Below are 24,605 nucleotides of genomic sequence, written 5' to 3'. Positions count from 1 at the left end.
ATAGCGCCAGTCATGGGAAGGGGAGCTCACATGTTCGATGTGACTCACAATGGTGTCCCTGTCTGGGATTCCCAAGGCAGTCAACAGCACCCTTCACGATGCTGCCCGGGAGTGTCACACATCAGGAATCCAGTGGCATCACTGGGAAAGTATGCTTCTCAAGTCAAAGCTCTGAGCCACAACAACAGAGGGGTCCCTGTTAGAAGAAGGTCTCTTTCCAGAGCCATACAGGCGGGAGGGCACACACACACACTCCACACACCCATCTCCCGTGGTGCAGAGCCTCCACACCCCCTGCCGTCCGCTCCCTCTACACCCTCCCTCTCAGGCGGCTGTAGGGGAATTTCCTTCTACTGCTGTGTTCTTCTCAGCCTCTGAAGAAGAGGACAGTTCTTACTATACACTGACAAGCCTGATTTGAAAAACGTGGTACGTGCTCAAAGGAAGAAATAGCAGGTGGGAATTTGGAGGGCTCCCAGGCCCACGAAGCAAATCATGCTAACGATGTTCACCTTCTACGGGGACCCCTGAGGCTCCTCAAATCTAAGGCAACAATCTCACTTCTTTAAAAAAGGTAAAGCTTCAAGTAAATTCCTGCTCGTTTGGGTCATATTTCAATTATCTTTCCTTGTCTGGGAGCTGCAAGGCCCATCATCTGTCTCAATGAGGAGCTGGTTATTAAAAATCCCCTGCTATTCTGACCCCATGCCTTGAGGCTGAGAACTCAGCAGCATAAATACATATATAGCAATGGGCTAGGACAATGTGTTAGTAACATGCTCCTAATAAAAATCTCTTCCATTTACCAATTTGTCAGTATTATTATTCTCATTTTCTAGGTCTGGGAGTTGCCTGCCTGTGACAAGGACATCCTTACAGCCTGAGGGTCACCCATATTGTTGGCCCTGTATATCAGGGTCAGGTTGAACTTCACTTTTTCCTTTTACTCCTTCCTCATTTCCATTTCAACCACAAGTTCTCACTCTTGTCACCTGTGCTCCACTGAGAGGCGAACACGGAAGAATTGTCTTCCCAACAGATGGGAGGTCAATGCTGGGAGGGCACCTTCCCGGGCTGTCCCCTTATATTTCCATTGTATTTGGCTTAAACCAAGACCAACCCCAATGGTTTGTTCTCTGTCCATTTCTCCTCACTAGAATATATGCTCTCAGGACAAGGATGTTGTTTTTTCACTGCTTCAGCCCAAAGCCTAGAACAGTGCCTCACCAACAAACATCAACAAACAAAAAATTCTTTGCTGTTGAATGACTCCTGTGTCATCTGACATGTTCTCCCTGAGAACAAAGATTGTATCTTATTGAGCCATATATCCTCAATGCCAGGTATGATAGCTTGTCTTCAGCAGGTACTCAGTAAGTATTTTCTAAATTCTATTACTGCAACGAACCTCCTCTGAAGAAAGCCGTAAGGATTAGGAAGGCCACTCAAATGGCTTCTCTCTATTAAACTATATTTGGGGCCAAATAATATGAATGCCCCTCAGACTTCATTTCATCAATGTGCTCCCCAAAATGAAAATGACCATACCACCTGTCCTTTGGGAGTTAATCTGCTACTTTGAGAAGCTAATCCCTTTAGCTGTATTCTAAAAGTCAAATCAAATATCTCGGTGTGGGCAGGACACCACATTTATTTTAACCTATGAAACTCTCATGGTTGGTCACCCTTGCAACAGGGCTGACTCTGCCCTGATAGCACACATCTGGCAGGTGGCCCTAAAACAGAGGAACAGGCCTCGCTGGCCCCTCCCTTCCAGCCAGGTGTCTCTACCCACAGCCAAACGATGATGGCAAAAACAGAACATTCGAATCCAGAAATGACCCATCTGTTCACAAGTGTATCAATCTGTCATTCATGCTACCACAGGAGGACGCACCTCTAAGGGTGGGGTGGGTAACTCCCCAACCCAAGCCTCACCCCTTTCTGTCAACCCCCTTCTAAATCACCATTGACAAAGATCCCCAAATCTCTCAATTTCCATTAAGTCCCTATGAAATAAAGTTTAAAGACAAAACAGAAAACATCCTGACCATTTCTTGCCCTCTGGACCAAGCTCAACCTAAAGCTGTACGAAGTCTTGTTGCCTGAGGATGAATAACTCAAGAAACTGTATTGCTGGACTGACTGGCAATCAAGGCACTGGGAAATTATTTTAAGAAGATTAAGGGCCAGGAGTTCTTGATATTTTGGCTGAGTTCTGTGCCTCCCGTTTCTTCTGAGTTGTACATTTTCTTTGGCCCCATCCTGATCCAATCTTATCTCTAACAAACTCCATGTATAACACATTCTATAACTGGCCAATGCAGCCTTGGTTTAATGACTTACTGTATGCCGATATATTCTATAAACATGTTCCTGTATCAATGGCTAATAACTCAAGGGCAGTGACTGGGAATATAAGTTCCAATAATTCCACTCAAATAGCAAAGAACATTCTGACAGGTGTTTACAAAGCAGACTTGCTGAACACAATGATGAACAACAATTTTATAAACTTGCATGTATTTGTTGCTGAGATAGCTGGTATCTAACCATGAAAAAGAGTGAGAAAACAGCTCTCAAATCAATTAAAACCAGTCACTGACTGCTAAGTCCATGTCTCTCGAATGTTAGATCAAAAACGAAAGAAGGCAGAGTGTCAAAAAAATTAAAAATAAAAGCCATTTTACATGTCAGGCAGTGGGGTACTGAGTGATGACAGCATCCTATAAAATTAAAATATATGATGCCTGTGGGAAAACCCCAGGTAGGGAGTCAGGGGCACAGGCTTTGATATCAGTTCTTCCCTGAATCAGCTTGCAATCTCACACAACTCATTTAACCTCTCTGGGCTTTACTTTTTCCATCCCTAAAATGGAAATAGTAATCTCTGCTTCTCTTTACTTTATAGAAATGTAAATTAAGTCCTTATTACAAAAATCTACAAATACACATATATATACAGAGAGAGAGAGAGACTTAAAGAGGCCAACAATTTAGAAGCAATTGAAAATACAGTAATAGAATTCAACAGAAGAATGAAACAACAGAAAATACATTTTTAAAAACAATTTTCAAAAAACAAGAAAGAAAAAAGATACATTTAAGAAAATCGTAAAGGCACTAGAAAAAATGTAATTAGACTTCCAATGATAAAATTGGCCTTTTGTATGACAACTTTGAAAAAGCAGAAAGCTGGAGGTTAAGGAAAAAAAAGTCAAAGTATAAATGAGAATAACCATTTAAGATTCTTTTAAGTTAGGGAAGACTCTGAAATCCTTGTTCTTATTAAAAGTGCATATGCACAAAAAGAGATAGCAGATGCAAACTGCTTTGCAAGTGAAAGTATCACAGGCATTTATGGTTTAGGGAAATCTTGGCCACAGATGGACTTAGATCCTCTTTTCCCAATGCACCTTTTTCCTTCGTCATTTATGTCCCTCACCAAGTGTCCTTCACCTAATTATTATGTAGACCTCACCGAGAGCAAGTTCAGCACAGTTCCCCACAAATGTCGATAGTTTGGGCCCAAATGGATGGGTCCCACCAGCATTTACCAGGGTTCAAGCAGAATGGGTTGTCCAGCCATCAATGCCCAAGATAGGCTTGACAGTAAGACCAGGTGGATGGCAACCAGCCAGGGGAGTCCTCCCACCTGGAACAGGCTTAAGCAAAGCGTATTTGGCCAGTCTGACTTGGGTCTGAGAACAAGACAGTTACGCATTTTTAGGGTATGAGGGAAAGACCTTTGTTTTTGCTCTGGCTCTGCACACCTGCAAGTGCTCAAGTACACATGTGCGGGGGTGGCAGCAGGAGAAAGGGGACTGTTCCTCTCTTAAAGGGGCAGTCTCTATTCAAATGCAACCATGTCTTTCTTCTAAACCCACCACTAACTCTGTCTAACACATTCAAGCTAACACTCAGACACAAACTTGGACAGTGAGCCAGTGAAGCTCAAGTCAGGAAGTGGGTTTCTTTATAGCTCTTTCCTCCTGATGTCTTCTAGGTAACCGATTCTTTTAAGAAGTCACCAGAGATGGGCTGGATTTGGCGGAAGGGGATAAGAATTTTGTTATAAACCAAAGAAATGATTTTTCCAGCCACTATAAATGTACAAAGAAACATCTCCCTAAGTATGTAGGTAACAAGAAGAAAGATATGTTCACTGCTCAGGGGTAGAGAACACAACTTTAGAAGTCTGAAGACTACAGTCTTTTCTCAGTAGGATTCTCAACTTGATCTCTGGAATTTATTTTATCCTAGGGGTTGTTTCTTCTGCATATCAAGAATGACAGAAATCACAAGTTAGGCATATTAGAATCCTTGGAAGGAAGAGGAACTAGATCCTAAGTGATCATTTGCACACCGAATTTTGTAAGCATTTATCCAGCATATAATCTCTGAACACTCCTCAAATGTAGCCAGATTGTGTTGGAATAGCAAAAGAGAATATTAACATGGAGTAGCAGAACAAGTACTTTTTGTTTCGCCATAATGTGATGAGCTGAAAGTGTCCTACCTATGCCTTTAAAGAAAAAAGGACGGAGAACCAGAACCTAGTGTTGAGAGGCTGCCATAAGAAGCTCCACCGCCTCGGCTCTGAATGTCAAACACCTCCACAGACTGGTGCCCTGTGAGCATCCCCAATAACGCAAGTCCCATCCTCATTTCAGAGTTTAAACTTTCACATTCAATCACTCTAGGAGAGCTTTCACTCTCATTATCTCTCAGGGAGAAGTGAGTCACACAAAAGACAATAAAGTTTGGGGAGTTACAGTCAACAACACGCATTGAACTCAGAAGCCCATCACTGGCCGCTGAGAACATCAGGACACATAGTCTTGAGTCCTGCCACATGGAAAAGCTGTGCTGGTCTCAACAAGCCACAATTATAGGTCAGGTCTCTGCGGCTGTTACATTACCTGTGCTACTCAGATCTCCTGCTTCAGGGAACATAATTGACTGGCTCTACCATGTCCACACCAACACGCTCCTTCTTGGGGGTTGCTCCAGCCAGGGACTGAGCATGGTGAGAGCATGCAGGCCCACTCCTGTGATACGCAGAGCTCCCCCAGCAGGCAACCTTGACCCAAGGATTCCCATGGGCCTGGACAAAGCTTTCTTGGGACTAAGCTGCAGTGGAGGCCTCTTTCTACCTAAATCTCCTCCTTCAAGACCTACCTTCTCTTTGCTGCCTCCTCCCTTTTCTTCCTTCATAGATGCTCCCTCCATAAATGTTTAGCACATCTAATCATGTCTCTTGGCACCTGCTTTCCAGCACACTCAAACTAACACAGTATTTTGAATATTTTATGACATTGTGAAAACCCTGAAAGTCATCTTATTTGTTGCTTGCTGTGTGACATTGAACTAGACCTCCACCTCTAAAAAGAAAAAACAAGAACTCGATTCCCTCATTTATAAATGGGCATAATAGAAACTTCCTCATGTGATATTTGGTGAAGGATTTAAAAAGTCAGTGTATATGAAGGAGTCTAGCACACAGTAGGAACTTCTTACATCTGGGATTGAGCTAAATAACTGAAAAGACCTAATCTATTATTAAATACCTGCTGTGCCTCATGACACTGTGCAATTCTGTAAGTAAAATGCATTGTTCCCTGGCCTCAAGGAACTTACAACTATACTGGAAAAGTAAAAGGTTTGGAGAATACTACGAAATGGAAGTGACAGCTAGCACTTAGAGAACAGCTTCCTGTATACCCAGCACTGTTGCAGATGCTTTTCATTAACTAATTCATTAATTCTCACAACAAGCCTATGATATAGAAACTATTATTACTGCCATTTTGCAGATGAGAAAATAGATACAGAGATCTTAGCTTGCCAAAGGTCACATAGCTGCTCAGTCAGGGCCTGACTCCATGCTCTGAATTCTACAGGGGGTAGCCCCTGAACGTCACCCCTGGAGAAACCCCACGGGATGGCCTCCCTTTCTTGTGTTTAACCTGGACTTCTATCTGCAGGCATTCCCGAGTGACTGATGGGGTGCTGATGAGCGCTACAACCTGCAGGCATCACATGCAAGTCACTTTAGGGAGACAGGAGGGGCAGAACTTCTCTTGAATGAGCCTCTACACAGAGCAGCCACTGCTCACTCTCTGCAGCAGGGAAGGCCATCCAGGGAAAAGAAAGAAGTGCCAAGGGGGCAAAAGCAGGGTGACCTGGAACACCTGGCAGGGCCTTTCCCAACAGCGGTGCTGGGGAATTTCCGAGGCCCGTTGTTTAAAGGTAATAGGGAATGGCATGGATGTCTCAGCAGCAGGCTGGCTGCATTCTGCTCAATGGAAACATTTTGCTTCCTTCAAAGGTGGAGCTTCAAACTGGAGACAGAGTGGAATTCCAGAAGGGTCACCACCCAATTTCCATTATTTGTAGTGAGACTTTATTAAAGAAACAGTGGCTCCAAAAATGTAAGACTCAGAGATTTATCCTCTAAAATAGGCAGTGGGCTACACCCAGAACAGAGGGGTCAACCTGTGAATCTGCTGATATCCAAAACACAGGCACTCTCTAGACCTCAGAGAGTTGTATACAGCACCAGGGTTCAAGATCTACTGTGCGGTACGAATAGATCTCTTCTGTCCAAAGACTGCTTGCAAGGTATTACCATAGCTGAATCAAGACACTAAAGTGGTTCAGCCAGTTGTGGCCTTCAAAAGCCGTGACAAAAATAGGGAATCACTGCTTTTCACATTTTTAAAAAGACATTTATGAAAAAAAGTTAATAGTGAGGCTGAATCCTTTTACCATGTGATCTTTTTCTTCTGGTAGCAGATGATTAAGAAAAAGTCATACAAAACTAATTAGGAAGCAGAAACAGTGAAATTACTCACAGGCAATGGAAAGGAGCTTTGCCTCCCATCCAGTTCAAATCTTCCCAGGAATTCTCCTCAGTGCTCCAAAGTATTTTCCCATCAATAACATAACCGGGCAGCATGTGAGTCTATCATTCCACTGAGATCCCCAGGTCCACCCCCGGGGCCCCTTTGGGATCCACTGCTAAACCCAGCACAGGGAATGGAATCCCTGCCACTGTCTTCAGCTGCTAGCTGGCAGGAAGGCTCCATTTGAGCTGAGGGGTCTGCTAGCTTCCTGCAACTGGTTAATCACAGCAGCCTCTGAGCAAGAAAGAGAAGACACTCTGTTTCTGCCCTTCTCATTCCCAAGCTCTTTTCCTGTTATGCAACCAGGTGTGCTGCCCAGGGATGCTCTACATTGAGACTGTGATGGCTTCAGCAAGCCTGGAAGGCAGCCCCAGCTTTGCCTGGCCCACAGACCTCAGTGAAGTGCCCTAACTTCTCTGGGCCTGACTTCAGCCATTTCACGCTGTCTTATACAACAGCATTTATAAGGAGAGACTTTGGATTCCAGAGCTTGGCTCCAGTAATCCCCCAAATTAAAAGGCTCTACCCTATTTCTAATAACATGTCAACAGCACAGATTCATACTGCACTAGTAACCTGCTTTTACTCTTTCCTTATCACTGGTTTAGGCTCATATCAAAAGTTTCCACAGTTGTTGTTTGTACCTGAATACATCGAGATTATTTTGCAATAGAGCTTTCCTTCGGAAAACTGTGATTTTAGCTAATGCTGCCAAAATCTCAGGTTTCATTCTGAAATGAAGGGCTTTGAAGCACTTCCTTTTGCAGTAAAGTTGTTTAAAAACATGTTTTAGCAGTAGTTTTGGATTACTGAACCCTAAAACTCAACTACAAGCCAGAACTTCAAGGTTCTGGACTTGGCCCTGGGACTTTCTTATTGTATGACTTTAGACTGGTTCTAGAGTCATCTATGAAATTACAAGAGGAGGATTTACTTCAGGGAAGAATCAAATTGAGAGGACCTAGAGGAAAATGTACAGGGCTTCTTTTTCTGTAAGACTAGTACTTTTTTTTCTGTGATGTCTCACACACAAAAAAAAAAAATTTGGAAGTTGACTTCCAGATAGTCCCAAATTCAGCCTTAAGGAAACAGAGGGACTGCCTATTTATAAATCTGCATAACACCGTAAAACATAATTTCATTACAGTTAATAAACAGCTTTGGGTTTAGCCTTTTTTAGGCTCCTAGAAAACAGGAAAACCACTTCATTCATAACTGCATATCAAAGAGTGGGAATACACCTAGACATTGATAAGGACATTAGCGCCAGACCTGCTCGGTAACAGCTGCAGAGGTGTTTGGACTCCTTATCTGTGGCTATGTCTGACAATCTGGAATGAAGTTCAATAAAGGTGGTTTATAGGTCAATAACTCTGGACAGAAGCCAAACCCAGCTCTCCTCCCTCCCACAAACCCCTAACCCACATACATGTAGTATTCATTACTGACAAGAGGAAGACAAGGTCCTGATCACTCTAGGCGGACAACAGTGATAACCAAGGAGTGCTCTCATTCTGCAATATGAAGAAAAGATTCTGTACTCAGGTAAAGACATTTGGGGCTTAAGATTCAATTCAGAAGCTAGCTCTGTGCAGAATGCAATTACATACATGGCCCTGAATAAGTCATTTTTTGTTCCTCAGTTTTGTCATCTATGAAATGGAACTAGAGGGGTTGAGAGGAAGGGAGAATGTGACAGCCCATTACATCATTCTATACCTACTGAAATGGAAAAGCAAGAAGAAGCAGAGATGTCTGTGTTTTTCAAGGGCTTGGAAAGCATTTTGCTTAGTTCTATAAAGTAGATATAGAAAACACTGGGCTACTTCTCTCGGACTGTGTTGTACTTAGAAGGGGTTCATAATGTATCTTTGAACAAAACAAAAGAAAATGGAGCTTTCTGATGCTATCAGTTTGATAACCGTAAGCAGTTCACAGTAAGGTAAGGAGGTACATTTTGGCGGAAGCCAGCATTGCATTTGATGTATTCTTAACTCAGCTAACAGGCAGGCTTTCAAGCCATGTTATCTGCCCCCGCATCTTGACCTAATTTAACAAGTTGCTATGGGAGCCCAGTGAAGGTTGATGCAATTTTCTTATCTTTGGAGGAAGAATGTAACTGTGCAAGAGAATGTGAAAATTCAGTTTCTAACTGATTTCCACACTTACGGGGCAGTAAGAAAGACACCCTATCGAGAAGTAAAATGTATTCCATTGGAGGTGATATGGACAAAGACCCTGACTCCCGGTGAGATGGCAGGAAGATGGATTCTCTTCCCAGCTTGGAGAATCTAAGCCTGCACCCTTTAGTTCAGGCCAAGTAATAGTGACATAGAGCTATGCGTACCCCTACTGTGTGGCCAAACATACTCTGGAACAATCAAATTTTAAAGGAACAGACAGAAAAGGGGAGCAGAACCTGAGACAGAAAGGCTAACTTTTACAAGCAATAAAATGTATTGCCAACACTTGTATACAATGAGTTCCACTTTACAAATTCCAGCTCATCATAACATGTCTGCATAAAGCTAGATATCCATTTATAGGCACTCTAGTGACTGCCTCAGGTGGTGGGTGAGGCTGAATGGGCACGTTTCATCCCCTTCCCTGTGCCCTAGGATGCATCTTAAATGAGGCTGGTGGGGCACCATGAGGGGTGAGATCACCCTCACAGGATGAGTTTGCAGTACAGGCAGGAGTTGTTCACCAGGCGTCAGTTACAGTAAGAAAAGCCACTAAAATGTGGGCTGCTCCTCACACACCTTACAAATCCCAACTTTCATTCAGACCACAACAACGGGAGAATCCAGTTCAAGTCTAAGGATATTTAAAATATTGTGAATTCAAGGAGACAGTGAGCCCTCAAGGGCTACTCACTTTTCTGCACTCACTATGTGCTCAGACATTTGCTGAAATAATTGAACTGTTATAATTTAAGGGTTTTTTTTTTTCTCTACATCTAGCACAATGTCTAGCATTCATTTATTTAATTAGTTGATTTAATTCAATTACATTTTCACAGATTTCCTGCCACCAAGATAAGGACGAACACTTCTATTTCACTAAAAGTAGAAAAGAGTACAAGGTAAATTTGCCTAAAACCACACAGTGTGTTAGAGTTGGGAGGAAACACAGAGGACTTCTGTTTTCTGGGCTATTATTCTCACCAGCATATGAGAGAGCATGAAAAGTAAACTTGCAATCGTCAAGGAGAAATAATTGAATGGTAAGATACTTCAAAATGTTTTTTTCATTAAAATGACTACTTCAGTCTTTGAGACTTTATAATCATCATCCCTTCTCTTCTACTCTCTAAATGTTTTATTCCCTAATCCCATGTGTGGAGAGAGAGAGAGACAGAGAGAGAGAGAGAGAAGGGAGGGAAGGCAACTATCAATCTATCCAACATAACTCAGACCTAAAGTATAGTTTTCCCTGCAGCACAAAAACAGAAGCAAGCATCGCCAGTTAGAGATAAAGTCCACCTCCCAAGGCCATGAAGTCATTTTAGAGCTACCTCTGCCTTTCCTTTCTCTTCCCAACTAAGCAGCACATCTGCCTTCCTTTATCACTATATTCAACTGCACTCTGGTTCTTTAACCCCTAACAGGTATAACTGCATGAGCTGGCACTCTTATACATCCTGAGAGTGACTTAATATACTTTTCCTCATTCCAGATGTTTTTAATGGCAATGGATACACTTCCTAATAATCTTCTTCCAGAGACGGGAAAGGACTCCCTTGAAAAGTAGTAAGTTCCTACATGTTGCCATGTTCAAGCTAAGACCACGGGTACCGTAGAAAGAATAAAGTAAGGACCTTTAAGTTCCGCTCCTGGCCTTGACCTTATTGCTACCCCAACACACAGACATGATTCCTAGGCACTATTCATGCAATGAACTGCACTAGGGGCTATGTGGAATGCAACGGAAGAGACACACTCCTGACCTTTGAAAGGGGAGTAAGTTTTCAAGCATTTGAATTGTTCTCAAAGGTCAATGGTTTTCTTCGTAGAAGACCTAAGGCTTCCCTGAACGCAAAAATAAAACTTCGGCAAACTCTAAAGATCAGACAAGTACCTCAAGAGAAACACAGATGTTGCTGTTTGTCACCATCCACACAAAGGGTCCCTACATGAAAACGTGTCTAGCATGGAGAGAATTATAAGAGGATAAAGGCCTAGTTCACATCTGAGTAATGAAAGCTATTTTAAAATAAGCTATACTCACAACACACTTTCTAATTTTTAGAAAACACTACAATCTTACAGAGTGATCTGATGATTAACACATTAATGCTTCTTGGCTATTTCTCACATATACTCCCCACATGTTTTTCTGGTTAAGTAGCATGATGTGCTACAACCCATTTGAACAAAGAATTGTTTTGCTCTACTACCAGAGTCTCAATCAAAGCTCACGTGCTCAACCTACAGCTTCCTTTCTCTATGGTCTTTCTTCAGTCATCACTATCATAACACAGCTTTTGCTCCTGGAAGAAAACTGATAATAAAGCCAAGTGAGAGGAAGGGTCTCCTCTACAGTCCAGGATGGATCTGGACAGGGCGGAGAGCCACTGGGGACACTGTTCCCACATTCGAACAGCTGGCCTAAGGAGAACCGTGCTGCAGAAGAGTCCAGTGTGGAGGCCATTTAGCTGTGCCTTTGAGAGATGCTGCTGCTGATTTTGTATTTAGAAAGACCTCCCAAGAGCAGACCAGGAAAAATCCCCTGATGCCAGGCCACTAGATTCAGTTTCCAGGAACACCAAATCATGACAGTTCCCTTCCCCCAGACATGGAAAAACACCCAAAATATAAGTTTCCTACCATTCTTGGAAATGATCCCTTGGGATAGAATAATACTATCTGCTTCCAAAAATCAATGGCTATTCACAAGCAGAGTGGCTGGAGAGACTAAAGAATTCTTAAAGGGACTTCTCCCCACTGCCCTGCAAAAGGAGTCTGCCATGGTCTCTGGTCAGATGTGCACAGTGCCTCCCGGACCCCACCCACAGAAACGTGCAGACAGAGTTGCCCTAAGCAGCGGGAGGGCGCCTACCTGTGTAGCCAGCTAGGGCAGCAGCAGGAATGACAGGTTTGTCCTTGTTGAGGTCAGCACGGTCCCGCACATAGTCCTTGAAGGTGCCCTTGGGCTTGTGGTTGGGCAGGGCAGCTGGATAGTCCTCTGAGTCGAAGCTGTCATAGGAGGGAACACGCTGCAGGCTGTTGAAAGATGACTGGCTGCTCCAGGACTGGGTGAGACGATCACAACTATCGTAGCTCTCTATGCTCTCAAAAGAGTCCTGGCCCCCGAGTTTACCTGGAAGTAAGAGAGGAGGTAGGAAGAGGACAGGGGAGGAGGGAGGAGGGAGTGGGGGGAAAAAACTGTAAAAACCCTCTTATGGAGGACAGATTGCTAATCAGATCTGTAGGAGGGATGGAGGAAGTGAGAGTCCAGGGGAAATGGAAGCTTCAGGGGTCATGGGTTTACTCTGGGGAAGGGGCTACACTAGGCCACAATCTGAGGATCCACATCCACTCTGCTGCCTGGTTTGAGAACTCCTCTTACAGAGGTTCAGAGTCAAACGCTGCTCACATCTGTCAGACTAGTGTTTGGGTCCTCAAGAGTTCTAAAGCCAGAAATCTAGAAGCTGAGGATCACACATGTCATGATGTAATTTCTGGCTGATGTTGTAGGTCCAATGAATACATGAAGAAATCGGAGCAATGTCAGGCTGAATCCCCCACTCCAACTCAAGCCAATGAGATGATTTCAAAAGGCCCAGTTTGGAAAACATTTTGGTCATAAGAAAAAAGAATCCCATTAGGCTAAGAGCAGATTAGCCTTTTTTGACCTTGGAACTAAAGTGCTATTTTTTAGTATTTTTCCCAAATACTTTTTTAAAATGAAATACATGTACTGACCTATGCCTTCTCAAATAGAGTAAGATAGTAGAAGATGCTTTTCCCAAGAGACTTTCAAAACTTATACACACGATCACTCCTCTAAACAGAAAACCATATTCTTTATCCTCTCCAAGTAAAATTATGTACTCGAAATATAAACTTCACTGGAAAAGCGTAGGCAATATTTAAAAGGTTTATTAAAGAGTTAAGGTCCATAGCAGTGTCAGGAATCCTTTACTCTGTGAGTTGCTCAAGGCATTCTTAACTGACCACAAGATCATGCAAGTTCATTAATTTCCCAAACCAGGTTATAAACAGCTGCTATGATTGCACAATAGCTCCTGGAGAAATTTCCATTGGTAAAAATGCCACTAAAAAGGAGGCTAGCAAAAAAAAAAAAAAAAAAAAAAAAAGGTTTTGGAGGAAAACAAATGCATCTAAGAGCTAAAAAGGCTCACTGAAATGGTTTTTATATGCAACTTTCAGATACCTTTCAAGTAACCTAAGTTAAATCATGGGAGACTAGATGGTCAACCTCAACTCAGCACAAGCCAAGAGGCAAAGGGATGAGACAAATATTTATGTAGAAATATCTGTTAGTCAACTCTTAATTGTTCAGGAGTGGTTAATCTATAAATTTCAAATCCCAGAATAAGGCTGACTTATACAACTTCATATTAGTGTGTTTCCAGTGTATTCCTCCTCCATGACAGTGGAGATTGGTTAAAACGATAAAAATCAAACATGAACAAATGCCCAAACCTAAAATAAATATATAGAAAAATATGTTGCTCCCCAAATTTTTTAAAGATCAGGATAAAATATATTCAGTTGAGTGTGTACTTTCTGTAAAATCCACTGTTGTAGGTTTTCTCTACTTCCTGATCCCTCTAGAACTGCTTCAAACAGAAAGATGGTCTTGTCAGTTTCATCTCATGCCTTCCCCAACTCATCCATTCAGAGGAGGGTAACCTCCAGAAGGCAAACTGAAGAGCTCCATGGAGTTATCAGCCCTGCCCACCCAGTCCACTGTGGCACCTCTTCATGCTTATTAAAAATGAAGTTTCCCTTCCAGAAATTCACATTAAATGATTCAAGAAAACAGCCTATAACCAGAATATAAAAGCCTTGTTTTAGAACAGGAAACTTTTTGGCATTTCATAAAAAGGTATTTGTTCATACCGGCTATTGATCTTCATGGTCACTTATTTTCTATTTGAGAGAACACACCAAAAGCCTAAGGAGAATTTATATTTTTGTCAACACCACACCAAGTCGGTATTTATGTTAAAATCTCTCTGAAATGATTCCATCTCTATCAGCCAAATTTATATTTGGAGAAAAAGGAGATCAGGATTTTCACAAGCAAGACAGTAGAGTTTCCAAGGAGTCCCAGTAAGCGAGGGGACTAAACCAAGCCAGAACCAGTCTCTGGCAACCCCCCAGACATGAGCCAAATGCAAGCCTGTTGAGAGTTGTGGTTTACAGCAGTAGGCAGCTTTCATTTTAGCTGTATTTCATAACCCTGGTGCTGGGAACCTTCATTTACGGGTATTTTCTCCAAAAATGGGTAGAATCCAACTGGATTAGACACTTGGTTATACTGCTGCACTCATGTAGGGAAACCTGTGTGTTCTCCAAAATATCCATTGGCCAGCCTTTCTGAGAAGGGGCTCGGCAAGGTTCTTTCAAAGCTATCTGGCCCCACCAAACAGACGTCAGAGCACTCAACACAGAAGATGGGGCAGCCCCCAGCAACCCACTGAGCAGACTCGTACAATGACAGTCCTTAAGGCCCAAATAAGTGGGACACAGAAGCACTCTGTTATGCTGTAATGCAGCCTGTGAATACTGTACTATGATTAGTATAAATAACAATCAGCTAACAGTAATGCTTTCGGTGTAAATCAATCACAGCATCTCAGATTGATCGGTCCTTTGCATAGGTCCTGTTTGCAGCACTTCTAACGTGCAGAAAGCAGCCCTGCACAAAATGGTCTTCCCCTCAAGTTTTTGTGGGCTGAACTTGGAGGGAGGGAAGAAGAGTGGAGCCAGAAAGAAATATCTCATGTCTCTTTGTAAGGGTCACTTTTGGTCCATAGTCATTAGTTTGGGGTTGGAGGGGCGGCGGGGACCAAAACCAAGAACCAAGAAAAGGAGAGGGAAAAGAGACAATTACACAAATGCAAAGCCAGATGCAATTTCAAAACAACATGACAGGAGATCTACCCAAAGTTACAACATGGCTGAGCCCAAACCCACAGGCTTGGCCTCCCCGTGTAGATGTACAGAAAGTCCCAAAAGGATGAAAGTCATTTTAATGCTTTGGCCTACCTGATAAAAAAGAAACACATATACACACACTTGTGTGTATGTATTTAAATAGACACGCACCCAAAAATAAAAAAGAGGCAGAAAGGGGAAGGCCAACTGGTCCCACCCATCCCCTTTGGTCTGAAACACAAACACCCTGGAGCCTTAAGAAGGAAGATTACGGGTTCTGATTTTGCAGGGACTTTCCCTCTGCAGGGCTTGTTGGTGAACCCTAGGCCTGCTGGGAGGAAGTGTGAGCCTGAATACTCGAAGAAGATGACAGTGTGCATGGCCCATGATTCTTCAAAGTAAAGGTGCTACTGGGCTCTCCTCCAAGACCCTCAGAAAAGGTACCACATATGGTCAGTCAGTGAGCAGGAATTACTAGTAGGCCAGCCCCAGCCTGACATCTGACCCGAGCCCCTCTTGATCAGCTTTCTCCTGTTCCTCTTCCCGTTTATAATTCTTTCCCATTTTCCCACCAGAAAAGTCATCTTTGTCACCTTTTTAGAAATCATCTAGCTCTTGCTAAATAGACAAGCCCTTTCTTACAAAAGACTGCATTTTTCTCAGAAACAAAACAATTTGGACACTTTACTAGGTAGGCTGTACCTCTGCCTGTTTATGTCCTGTTCCTAAAAACTGGGTGTGTTTTACCTTTTTTGCTTTATGTCAGCCAGCTCTATTTTGAAACATTTTCTTCACTGTCGGTGAATATTTTATCATTATTATAGTAGTCATGTTAACAAAACTACCTTCTTTTGGAAACCCCTGGCCACCTTTTTCCCTGGTCCTCTAGCTAAATACACACTTTCGCCACACTGCTGATGACTGGTTCCAAATAAACCCTTGGTTAGCCATCTTGTATCTTCCCAAACCAAAGAAGTCACAGGAGGGTAAAGATCCCAGGCTGGCCAGCAGAGGTCATTCCAGGTAGCAAGCCAGGATCTACAGTCACACCCAGGAGCCCTCCGGGAGGAGCACCAGGACACATGCTAAACGTAAGCATTTTCCAGGGTAGTCACTTGGACCATTTTTATTTGATTACGTCCTTCTCAGGTAAAATTACCTCAAGAAAAATAGAGCATATCTTAAAAAATGACCAAATTCAACCAGAGTTATTGAGTAAAACATTTTACCCAAGTAAGACATTTAATTTCTTAATTGCCTGATTTTGATTCCACTGTGAACCCAACAGCCTTTGTCATAATCATGGACTTGGCTAAAACACCACGGTGGAAAGCTCTTAGTAGCTGAGCATTCTCAGATGGGAAGGCTGAAACTGAGGAATCTATAAGTCTAATAAATGAGAAATAAATGGAACCTGAAAAAAATCCCATAGCCAGGTAATTCTTGTAAACCCAAGAGCTTTTAGAGAACAAATAGGACCTACCACGACTGGTTCTCCCCATGCACATGTTGTCTGGGGTGACGACTTCTTGTTTGATAGCAAAGTAGTCGTTCTGCAAGGTGTCTGTCTGGAGAGGGTCCCGGAGAATGACCGAAGGGTAGTCGTTCTCATACTTGAGGGAGAGGAGTTCTTCCGAGCTGATGGGATGGAGTGTCTGGTAGGACTCTGTGATGAAGCTGGGCTCTGAGAACTCCGATGGTGGAACACACTGGGCATGCTCAATACCATAGCCTGGAAACAGAGGCTTTGCAATTAGAGAGAGGAGAGATTTGTACCTAAAACAAGCCGTTTTCAACCATCTACAGACGCCCCATCATGGGGAACAAGCTCCTTAGAGAATAAAGGGAAAATACTTTGAATCAGAAAGGCTTGGGTTTTTAACCGTGTCCACTACTTACTAGCTATGGCCCTTAACAAGATAATTGCTTTTCTGACTTCATTTCCTCATGTATAAAATGGAGATGACTGCAATCTTTCCTAGAGTACTGTGAGGAAAATGAAATGAGGATATAGGTAAAATGCCCACCAATATTCCCCACACAATAAGCTCTTGATGAAGAGTAGTTAGTATCATTGTGTTACTGGAATAAAAATTGTAGTAATGTAAATATATTAAATGAAAAAATGAAACCTGTTTACTATTCCCTTTAAAAGCAGAGCCATCAGATAAGATGGTCCTACATCTCATCTCAGAGCTTACATGAGTACAAGAGGCCTACACTCTTTCCCTCAGGCTACCTTTTCAGCAGGACTGGGTAACTTAACATGAAAAAGGAGAAGGCTGTATTTCCTATAATAGAATTTGAAGCTCCATAGCACACTCTTAAAGAAGGATTTTGGAGGAAATGCTGTCATCTCAACTAGTAAAAAGGGAAGAACAAAGGCCAAGATCAAATCCCTAACCCCACCCAGTTTTGGTTATCATAGTGCACAGTATCAAATCAGAACAGAAGTTTTGAGGTCAAGTTGTAGTCTCTCTGCAGGACTTTCAGGTTGAAGATATCAGAAAGAGATCCTATGTGCAGGAGCTTGGTAGGTTAATGAAATACGTACATAGGTTGAAACTTTGTGCTTTGTGGGAAATAATAAAGTAACAAAGAAGAGTCTACATTTAAGAAGATATTATTTTTGAAAGAATTTCCATGAAGGAGCCTGAGATTGACTGAGATGGGGGTCTTTTCCTAGTTTCCTATTATCATGAGAGAAGAGGAGTGTCAGTGAACTTACTAATGAAGTAATCCGAGGTATAGCGGGATTCTGGATAGGTTGGGTTGACTCCATTAACTTGATATGGTTTCACATCTTCTGTAATAAACAAATAGGGAATGAAACAAAGAGGTCAATATTCAAGTCATGCTTGACTCTAAAGGGATCTTGGATGCAAGGACCACAATGACCTCAACCCCTTTTCTAAGAAATCTGAATAGTCATTAACTGAGTTGGTATCTGAGTCTACTCTGACTGTGGCCGTGTCTAAAGATGAGATCAAAAAAATATGGCTAAGTTTATTATTTCGGTGGCTGCGAAATGGGATTTAGTATCCTGGAAAGAGAATCCGTGAGTAATCTCTAAGGGCTGAGAAAGCATTCCGCACTCATTCTCAATGCATTCGTGCTGCGTGTGTGTCGACCACACTAGAGCCAAAGGCTTGAGGACATCCCAGGAGGTTGCCAGAATCAATCCCCAAACTGATCAATTTCAAAACTTCTCAGAAATATATTGCAATCTTTAGGCAGTAGATTTTATGTTCTCCACTTCCCCTGACAGATGTCTGGTTTTTGTTTTGTGTTTTTTCCAGTGCCCTCAGAGTTCAAGTTCAGGCCCAGACAAGAAGCAGGACACTGGTAAAGTGACTCCATTCAGTGAAATGCGATTGGACTCATGTAAAGGAAGAGAAGAGACACCCAACCAAGCTCCTGCCCAGATGCCAACTCCCCTAGGAAAAGGAGAGGAATGGAGACGAAATGTGCCTATGTATAGACAGCTCTGCATGGCACTGCAGTTGAGCCTGGGATCCTCTAATTACCCTGGAACAAATGCCATGGCCTCCGATTCTTATATGCAGTAGTCTGATTATATTTCACCATAAGAATCTGACATAGAGACAGTGTGGGTTTGGGTTTTTCCTCAGGTATTTGATAGCTTGTTAGGAGCAAAGTCTGATGGGAAAACAAGTTTATGCCTGCACAGAAAAACAGTTCCTAGTTGAGATAAAATGATTAAACTTTGTTTTAGCAGTTTATCAGATTGAAACATCCCTGTACCTTTGGCCTTCCACCCCACCCCAAACAGCTATGTTCTTTTGGTGCTGTGTTGCTTTAGTTTAATTACAGAACAAAAGCTGTAGCCTCAGCACAAACATCTTGCTCATCTCTTCAAGTTCCTGAACCTGAAGAGGGAGAATTCTTACTGCCTTTTTCAACAGAATATTGGGTGGGATGATACGATTTTTGGTCTCAAACATAGTGACTTAGATCCTAATTTTCTTAAATTTTTCTTACACTATTTCTTAGCCCTAAGGAAAGCCAAACCTGTCTTAGGGGCCGGAAGTTCCCTGTAAGTCCACATTATTATACAAAAGGCACAGGATGGGAAGTTAAATTTTAAGTTAAATAAAAATATATTGAAAAGTAAAATAAAATGAAGTTTAAGGAGATGAGTGATATTGAAGAAATCACCTAGCCTGAGCTTCATTTTATAGACAAAGACAATATTAGGACTTGTCCTTACTATCTCACATGGTTATTGTGATCATCCAAAAAGAAAATGTATTTGAAAGAACTTCGGAAACAAGGAGACGCAATAGAGATATTAATTGTAACTACAATCAGATGGGCTTAGATAGCCCGAAACACCTGGCAGCTCCATTGTGATAAATAAAGGAAAACAGTCTCTTAGTAAAATATATTAGGTTACACATCTGGTGGAATCTGCTATTGTGTTTAGAAATCAACAGTCAAATCAGATCTGTTAGGAGCCTGCCATATCGTTTCCCTCTATAAACAGGTCGCTCGTGTCAACACCTACGAGTGGGTGTCTGTGCACGGAGAACATGCCGGTGCTTTGGGGAAGCCTGTGCAGCTGGCTGCCCATTCCCGCTAACAGCAGCCACAGAAAGACTCAATAGTTCTTTCCTGTGTTCCTTTATGTCTTAGTTTTCAACAGAAGGTGAAGAGAAAGAATAAAGATAACTCTTTTGAGCACAGAGAAATAAAGTTTGGGTCTCTCTTGAGCACTGCAGAGTGGAATATGTTCTTAAACAAAGGAAGGTATTATGTGGGGTAAAAGTGCTAATCCTGAGTTTTGCTCCCCTCCCCCGGTGTCTGTGCCAAGGGCTGGAGTTGGTGACCACAGGGAAAGGGTGGGCCTGGGTTAGAGAGGGCAATGGGCTTCTAGGCTTACAGTCAGCTGGAGGGCACTGCTGACTGCTGGTAACTGAAATTTATTTTAAGAAAAAATTCAGAAAAATAAGCGCAAAAACACCCAAGTTTGCCGCCTGCTGCTGTTTCTATACTCAGCCAGGACTGTGGTACATGAGTCACTTGGTCCAAAAAGGTTGGAAGAGGCTGTTAGGAGAGGCCATGTTACAAGGTTGCAACACAGTGTCCTGACATAACCCCAGTTCCTGCTCCAGATGTAAAAGGTATGATGCACTACTGCAATTCCAATCCAGTTAGTGGGCAGAGAAATCTGTCTTATTAACACACTCTCAGAAGCTAAGCTTTCCTGGGGTGTGATCAGGTATTATGCAGCCATGCATCAAAGCAGTATGTATTAAGATTGCAGCAAAACACACACACACACACACACACACACACACACACACACACAAACTATCCTTGGGTTGGCTGTGGGCACTGTTTGTTCAAACAGGGCATGGGTTTGAGAAAAGGACCCTGCATTAGAATGTTGCAATCCAAGAAGCTTCAGGAATGTAATCTTGCTGAAGATTAAAATCTGGACCTCCAATATGTAGAAGAAAAAGAAATTAACACTCATCTAAGAGTACCTGCTACATGTTGAACACTGTACTAGGCACATCCCCACATACGTCCCACAATAGGACACCCACAGAGAAAGGCATTGATGTCCCACCACTGGGTGAGTCCCCTACCTATTCTCATGGCAACCCCACACAACCTCCACCTCTCCCTGTTTCCACATATTTACCTTTCTGCAGGATCTCTAGATGTTCCCATAAGATGTCCCCAACAAAGTCTGGGGCCAGCTCGAGAAAGCAGTCTTTACCCAGGGCACAGAGGGCTGCTCCGTTCATACAGAACTTCTGGAAGTCCACGCCCTTCAGGCTGAATTCATTCACAGCCCACATCACCCAGTCCCGAACATGAGTTTCTGTCCACTGCCGGGGGTCTGAAGAAAGAGATCAGATGAAGATCCAGCAGGCCGGGCTCCTAAGTCTTACCCAAGCCTCAGAGAGGACACTGAAGGAGCTGAACTTAGCTGAGAATGCTATCTTTATTCATAGAATGAGGAAGCAACAGCCTAGCATGCACACCATTGAGTGCCTTCCATAACTCTCCCCTCCACATTCAACATCTCCGCCTTCTCTATTTCACCAGCTAGGAGATCACTACTGCCAGCCAAAAAGTACCATGTGAGTATTCTCTGCCCTTGCAGGCAAAGATTTCCACGAATCTCCTCTCTCACTGCCTTATTCCCATTGGACTTTTTTAAAGCCCTGAACAAGAGAAAAAATGGCTTCTTTAACAGCAATAATAACAAGAGATTGCACATGCCTCTCCCTGCTCTTAACTTATAATATACTTGAGACTATTATTCTCAATTATTTTTTATCTCAGCCAATTGTAGTGGTAATAATTGTAGCAATTAGTAGTAGTAAGTCATTCAAATGGCATTTGGTAATAACAACATTATTAGGTGCCTGTATTATACCAGATACTCTGCAAAGTCTGTACTTTTCGTAAGCCATGCTTTGATTAGCACTGTAGTACTGATAGCACACAATCTTCATAGATTAACTGAGGTTTAACCTGGCTACACCTGCCAATGACACTTAGAACTTCATTGACAGCAGGTGTAGTGCCCAATATCACAGCTGCTCCAAGGGTGCCCCTTCAATCCAGCAGATTACTTCATGAGATGTGAGAACTGACCTGATTTAAAAATATATTGCTCTCTACTCAATAGAAAACCTCTTTCTGGTCTCAACTGTTCATGAAATGTTCCTTGGAGAAGGCCTACTCTTGTCACTTCCTGTTTCTGAGAATTCTAGTCCCCTTATGTTCCCAAATAAACCTTTTCAGATAAGAACATCCAAGGACAAACACATTTTGCCAAAGTACATGGAAGAGAAGAGAGAAATCAGTAACTTCCAAGAAAGGCCGCTGCCTGAGTTCCCAGTAGCCCAGAGTGTCCCTAAGGCAATGCTGCTCAAACTTGTCTGCAGGTTGGAATCACTTGAGGAGCTCCTAAAATACTGATGCCACCAGTGATTAAGATTTAATTGGTCTGGAATATGACCTGGACTGTGGAAGTTTTCAGAGATCCAGAGGTGATTCTAGTGTGCAGGCAAGTTTAAGGACCACTGTCCTCATACCAAGATGGCAGGGACAAGCCCAGGAGATGGGACAGCCTCAGCATGTGTGTCACGACTGTCCTAACAGACGGCAGCCATGACCCACAGCCGCTGACTCCAACGTCGTTACTGTAACGTCTGCTTCACATGCTCCAGGTGAGAAAATGAGTCTTCCCGAAGGGTCTGTCCCCAACCTCTCTTTTTCCAACTACAAAAACATACCTTTTGGGATCCCCAGTCGTTGCTGTTCTTTAGTGAAACCACTGAAAGTAGCTTTTAATGCTTGAGACATCATTTCTTTGCTGCTTGGAGTTAAGAGTGGGACATCTGCACATTCCATATCTGCATGAAAAAAATTGCATATGAATAAGAAAAATTACATAGGTAATGAACCACTCATAAAACATTATGAATGGGCTGTAAGAAAGAAGGCAAGCTGGGAAACAACTGTGCTAGCATCCTCACCAGAGCAGGCAATTCTTTTTTTTTTTTTTTTTTTTTGAGACAGAGTCTCACTTTGTCACCCAGGCTAGAGTGCAGTGGCTTGATCTCAGCTCACTGTAACCTCCGCCTCCCAGATTCCAGCAATTCTCTTGCCTCAGCCTCCCAAGTAACTGGGACTACAGGCTTGTGCCACCATGCCTGGCTAATTTTTGTATTTTTAGTAGAGATGGGGTTTCGCCATGTTGGCCAGGCTGGCCTTGAGCTCCTGACCTCAGGTGATCCACCCGCCTCGGCCTCTCAAAGTGCTGGGATTACAGGTGTGAACCACTGGGTCCGGCATGAGCAAGCAAAATTTAAGGGGCTCTCCACATCACGCTACGCCCCTTAAAAAAATCCTAGCTCTTACCTAAAATGTACTGCATCCCTGACAAACAAATATGTTTACTCTTCCTGATCACCTCTACAAGTTTACACACAGTCCCTGCTTATCTTTCACATTTACCAAGAATATTAATGTTACTACATGCTTTCAGTTACCTATGAAAAGGAAATAACAATATTCATTCATTCAACCATTATCTAGCACTTGCCAAAGCAACAGTGAACAACACAGAAATAGTCTCTACTCTGGAGAAGCTAGCTATCTGAATCTACTGCAAGAATCAGATATCGAGCTTCTTGAGGGTATTTACATAGTTAAATACAGTTTAATCTACTTACACAGTTAAATGGTCAAACACAATGTCAATAAGGGCTTCAAAGGAGAAGTACATGATGCAACGTCAATGTACAATAGGAATTCCTGGAAGTCTGGAGGAAACAGGAAAGGCCTCCCTTAGAAGAAGAAAGACGTTTGGCCTGAGATGTGAAGGATGCATGAGAATTTAGAAAGAAAAGAATAATCCAGATGAGTGGTTCTCAAAGTGTCCTCAGAGCAGCAACATCAGCATCAACTAAAAAAATATCATTTTGTTTTAAGATCACCTTATCTGTTCCATAAAGAGTGTTTTAGGAGATGTGTATGAATGGATATGCAAGACTTTTTAGAAAGTTACTGCATCAGTCCTGGTGAGAGATGACGGTGGCTTTGACTACAAAAGTGGCAAGGCAGGTAACATAACTGAGCCAATCTGAAGTGCATACAGGAGGTAAAATCTATAAAGCTTGATTAGTGCCAGTGGTGAAGGAGAGTGAGGCATTACAGTCCACAGATCTGCAAATGTATTATCATCTGCTATACCCACATGGACCTTTATCTCTGCTATGTCCATCCCGATCCTCCTGTATTTGCAGACCATGTTCATGGTGTCAGTACACAAATATGGCTGAACTCAAACATCTTCTGAATTCACCTCAGGCACAATTTCCCACAAAAAGTGAACTAAGCAAAGAAACGAGCCGAGAGTCCCTACTAGCTTTCCTGTTACCTTTTGAGAGTGATACACTCTACTGAGGTGATTTCAAGAAACCCAAATCTTTAGTGTATCCCATGAAACTGACTTATAAAATGACTAAGTTCCAGGCAAGGCTATTACAGATATTCTTCAACTGGCCATTTCTAAATCTTGGTTGGTTAAAAAGTATCTGGACATAAAGAATATGTTATGGGCTGAGGGAAATTAAAACACAGGAAAAATTGACAATTAGTGACCTCCAAAGAAAGGAGCAAATATATTGCCTCTGAATGTCGAAATAAGTGGAAATTACACTGCACAAAAGAAGGACAAGTGGTACTTTCTCTCCTGCTTGCTCTTAGTGATGCTGTCAGGAAACTTCGAGAGTCCAGGCTGTGCCCTGGAAGAACAGAAGGGCTTCCCAACTGCTCTCCCAGGCCCTGCCAATGACGAGGAATCTGAAGTTCCAGGGAGTGGTGAGTTTGGGTTGCCCTGGGACATGCCCAAAAAAATCTAGTGGAAAAATCAACATGTCTCCAGGAAGGTTGACAAAATGGTGGAAAATCCCAGATTGTTAGGGGGAAGAAATTGGGGGAGGGGATCAAATGTTGATTACATAACACCCAGCCCTTCAAACAATGGAGTAATCATCAAATGAGTCAGTAAGAA

The 24,605-nt window shown here is 42.6% G+C and overlaps 1 protein-coding gene across 8 annotated transcripts in view; it reads right to left on the bottom strand.

Annotated features, from left to right (window-relative positions):
• Window positions 1-24,605, bottom strand: part of ETS1 (ETS proto-oncogene 1, transcription factor) — a 129,221-nt gene that overhangs the window by 8,717 nt on the left and 95,899 nt on the right. For 6 of the 8 annotated variants that reach the window (XM_032285011.1, XM_032285014.1, XM_032285013.1 and 3 more), the window contains 5 exons: window positions 22,321-22,440; window positions 20,712-20,912; window positions 17,769-17,846; window positions 16,524-16,772; window positions 11,970-12,230 (listed from right to left, as the gene is read on the bottom strand). In XM_032285011.1, the coding sequence (XP_032140902.1) occupies window positions 11,970-12,230; window positions 16,524-16,772; window positions 17,769-17,846; window positions 20,712-20,912; window positions 22,321-22,440 (909 nt within the window). The remainder of the gene's footprint in view (window positions 1-11,969; window positions 12,231-16,523; window positions 16,773-17,768; window positions 17,847-20,711; window positions 20,913-22,320; window positions 22,441-24,605) is intronic. The other 2 variants (XM_032285016.1, XM_032285019.1) reach the window with 1 other exon arrangement.

Source organism: Sapajus apella, unplaced genomic scaffold (genome assembly GCF_009761245.1).
Source record: "Sapajus apella isolate SASKATOON/1434 unplaced genomic scaffold, GSC_monkey_1.0 scaffold16, whole genome shotgun sequence".
Classification (NCBI taxonomy): domain Eukaryota; kingdom Metazoa; phylum Chordata; class Mammalia; order Primates; family Cebidae; genus Sapajus; species Sapajus apella.
Note: the sequence above shows the minus strand (reverse complement) of the source record. Positions and strands in the feature narration are given on the sequence as shown.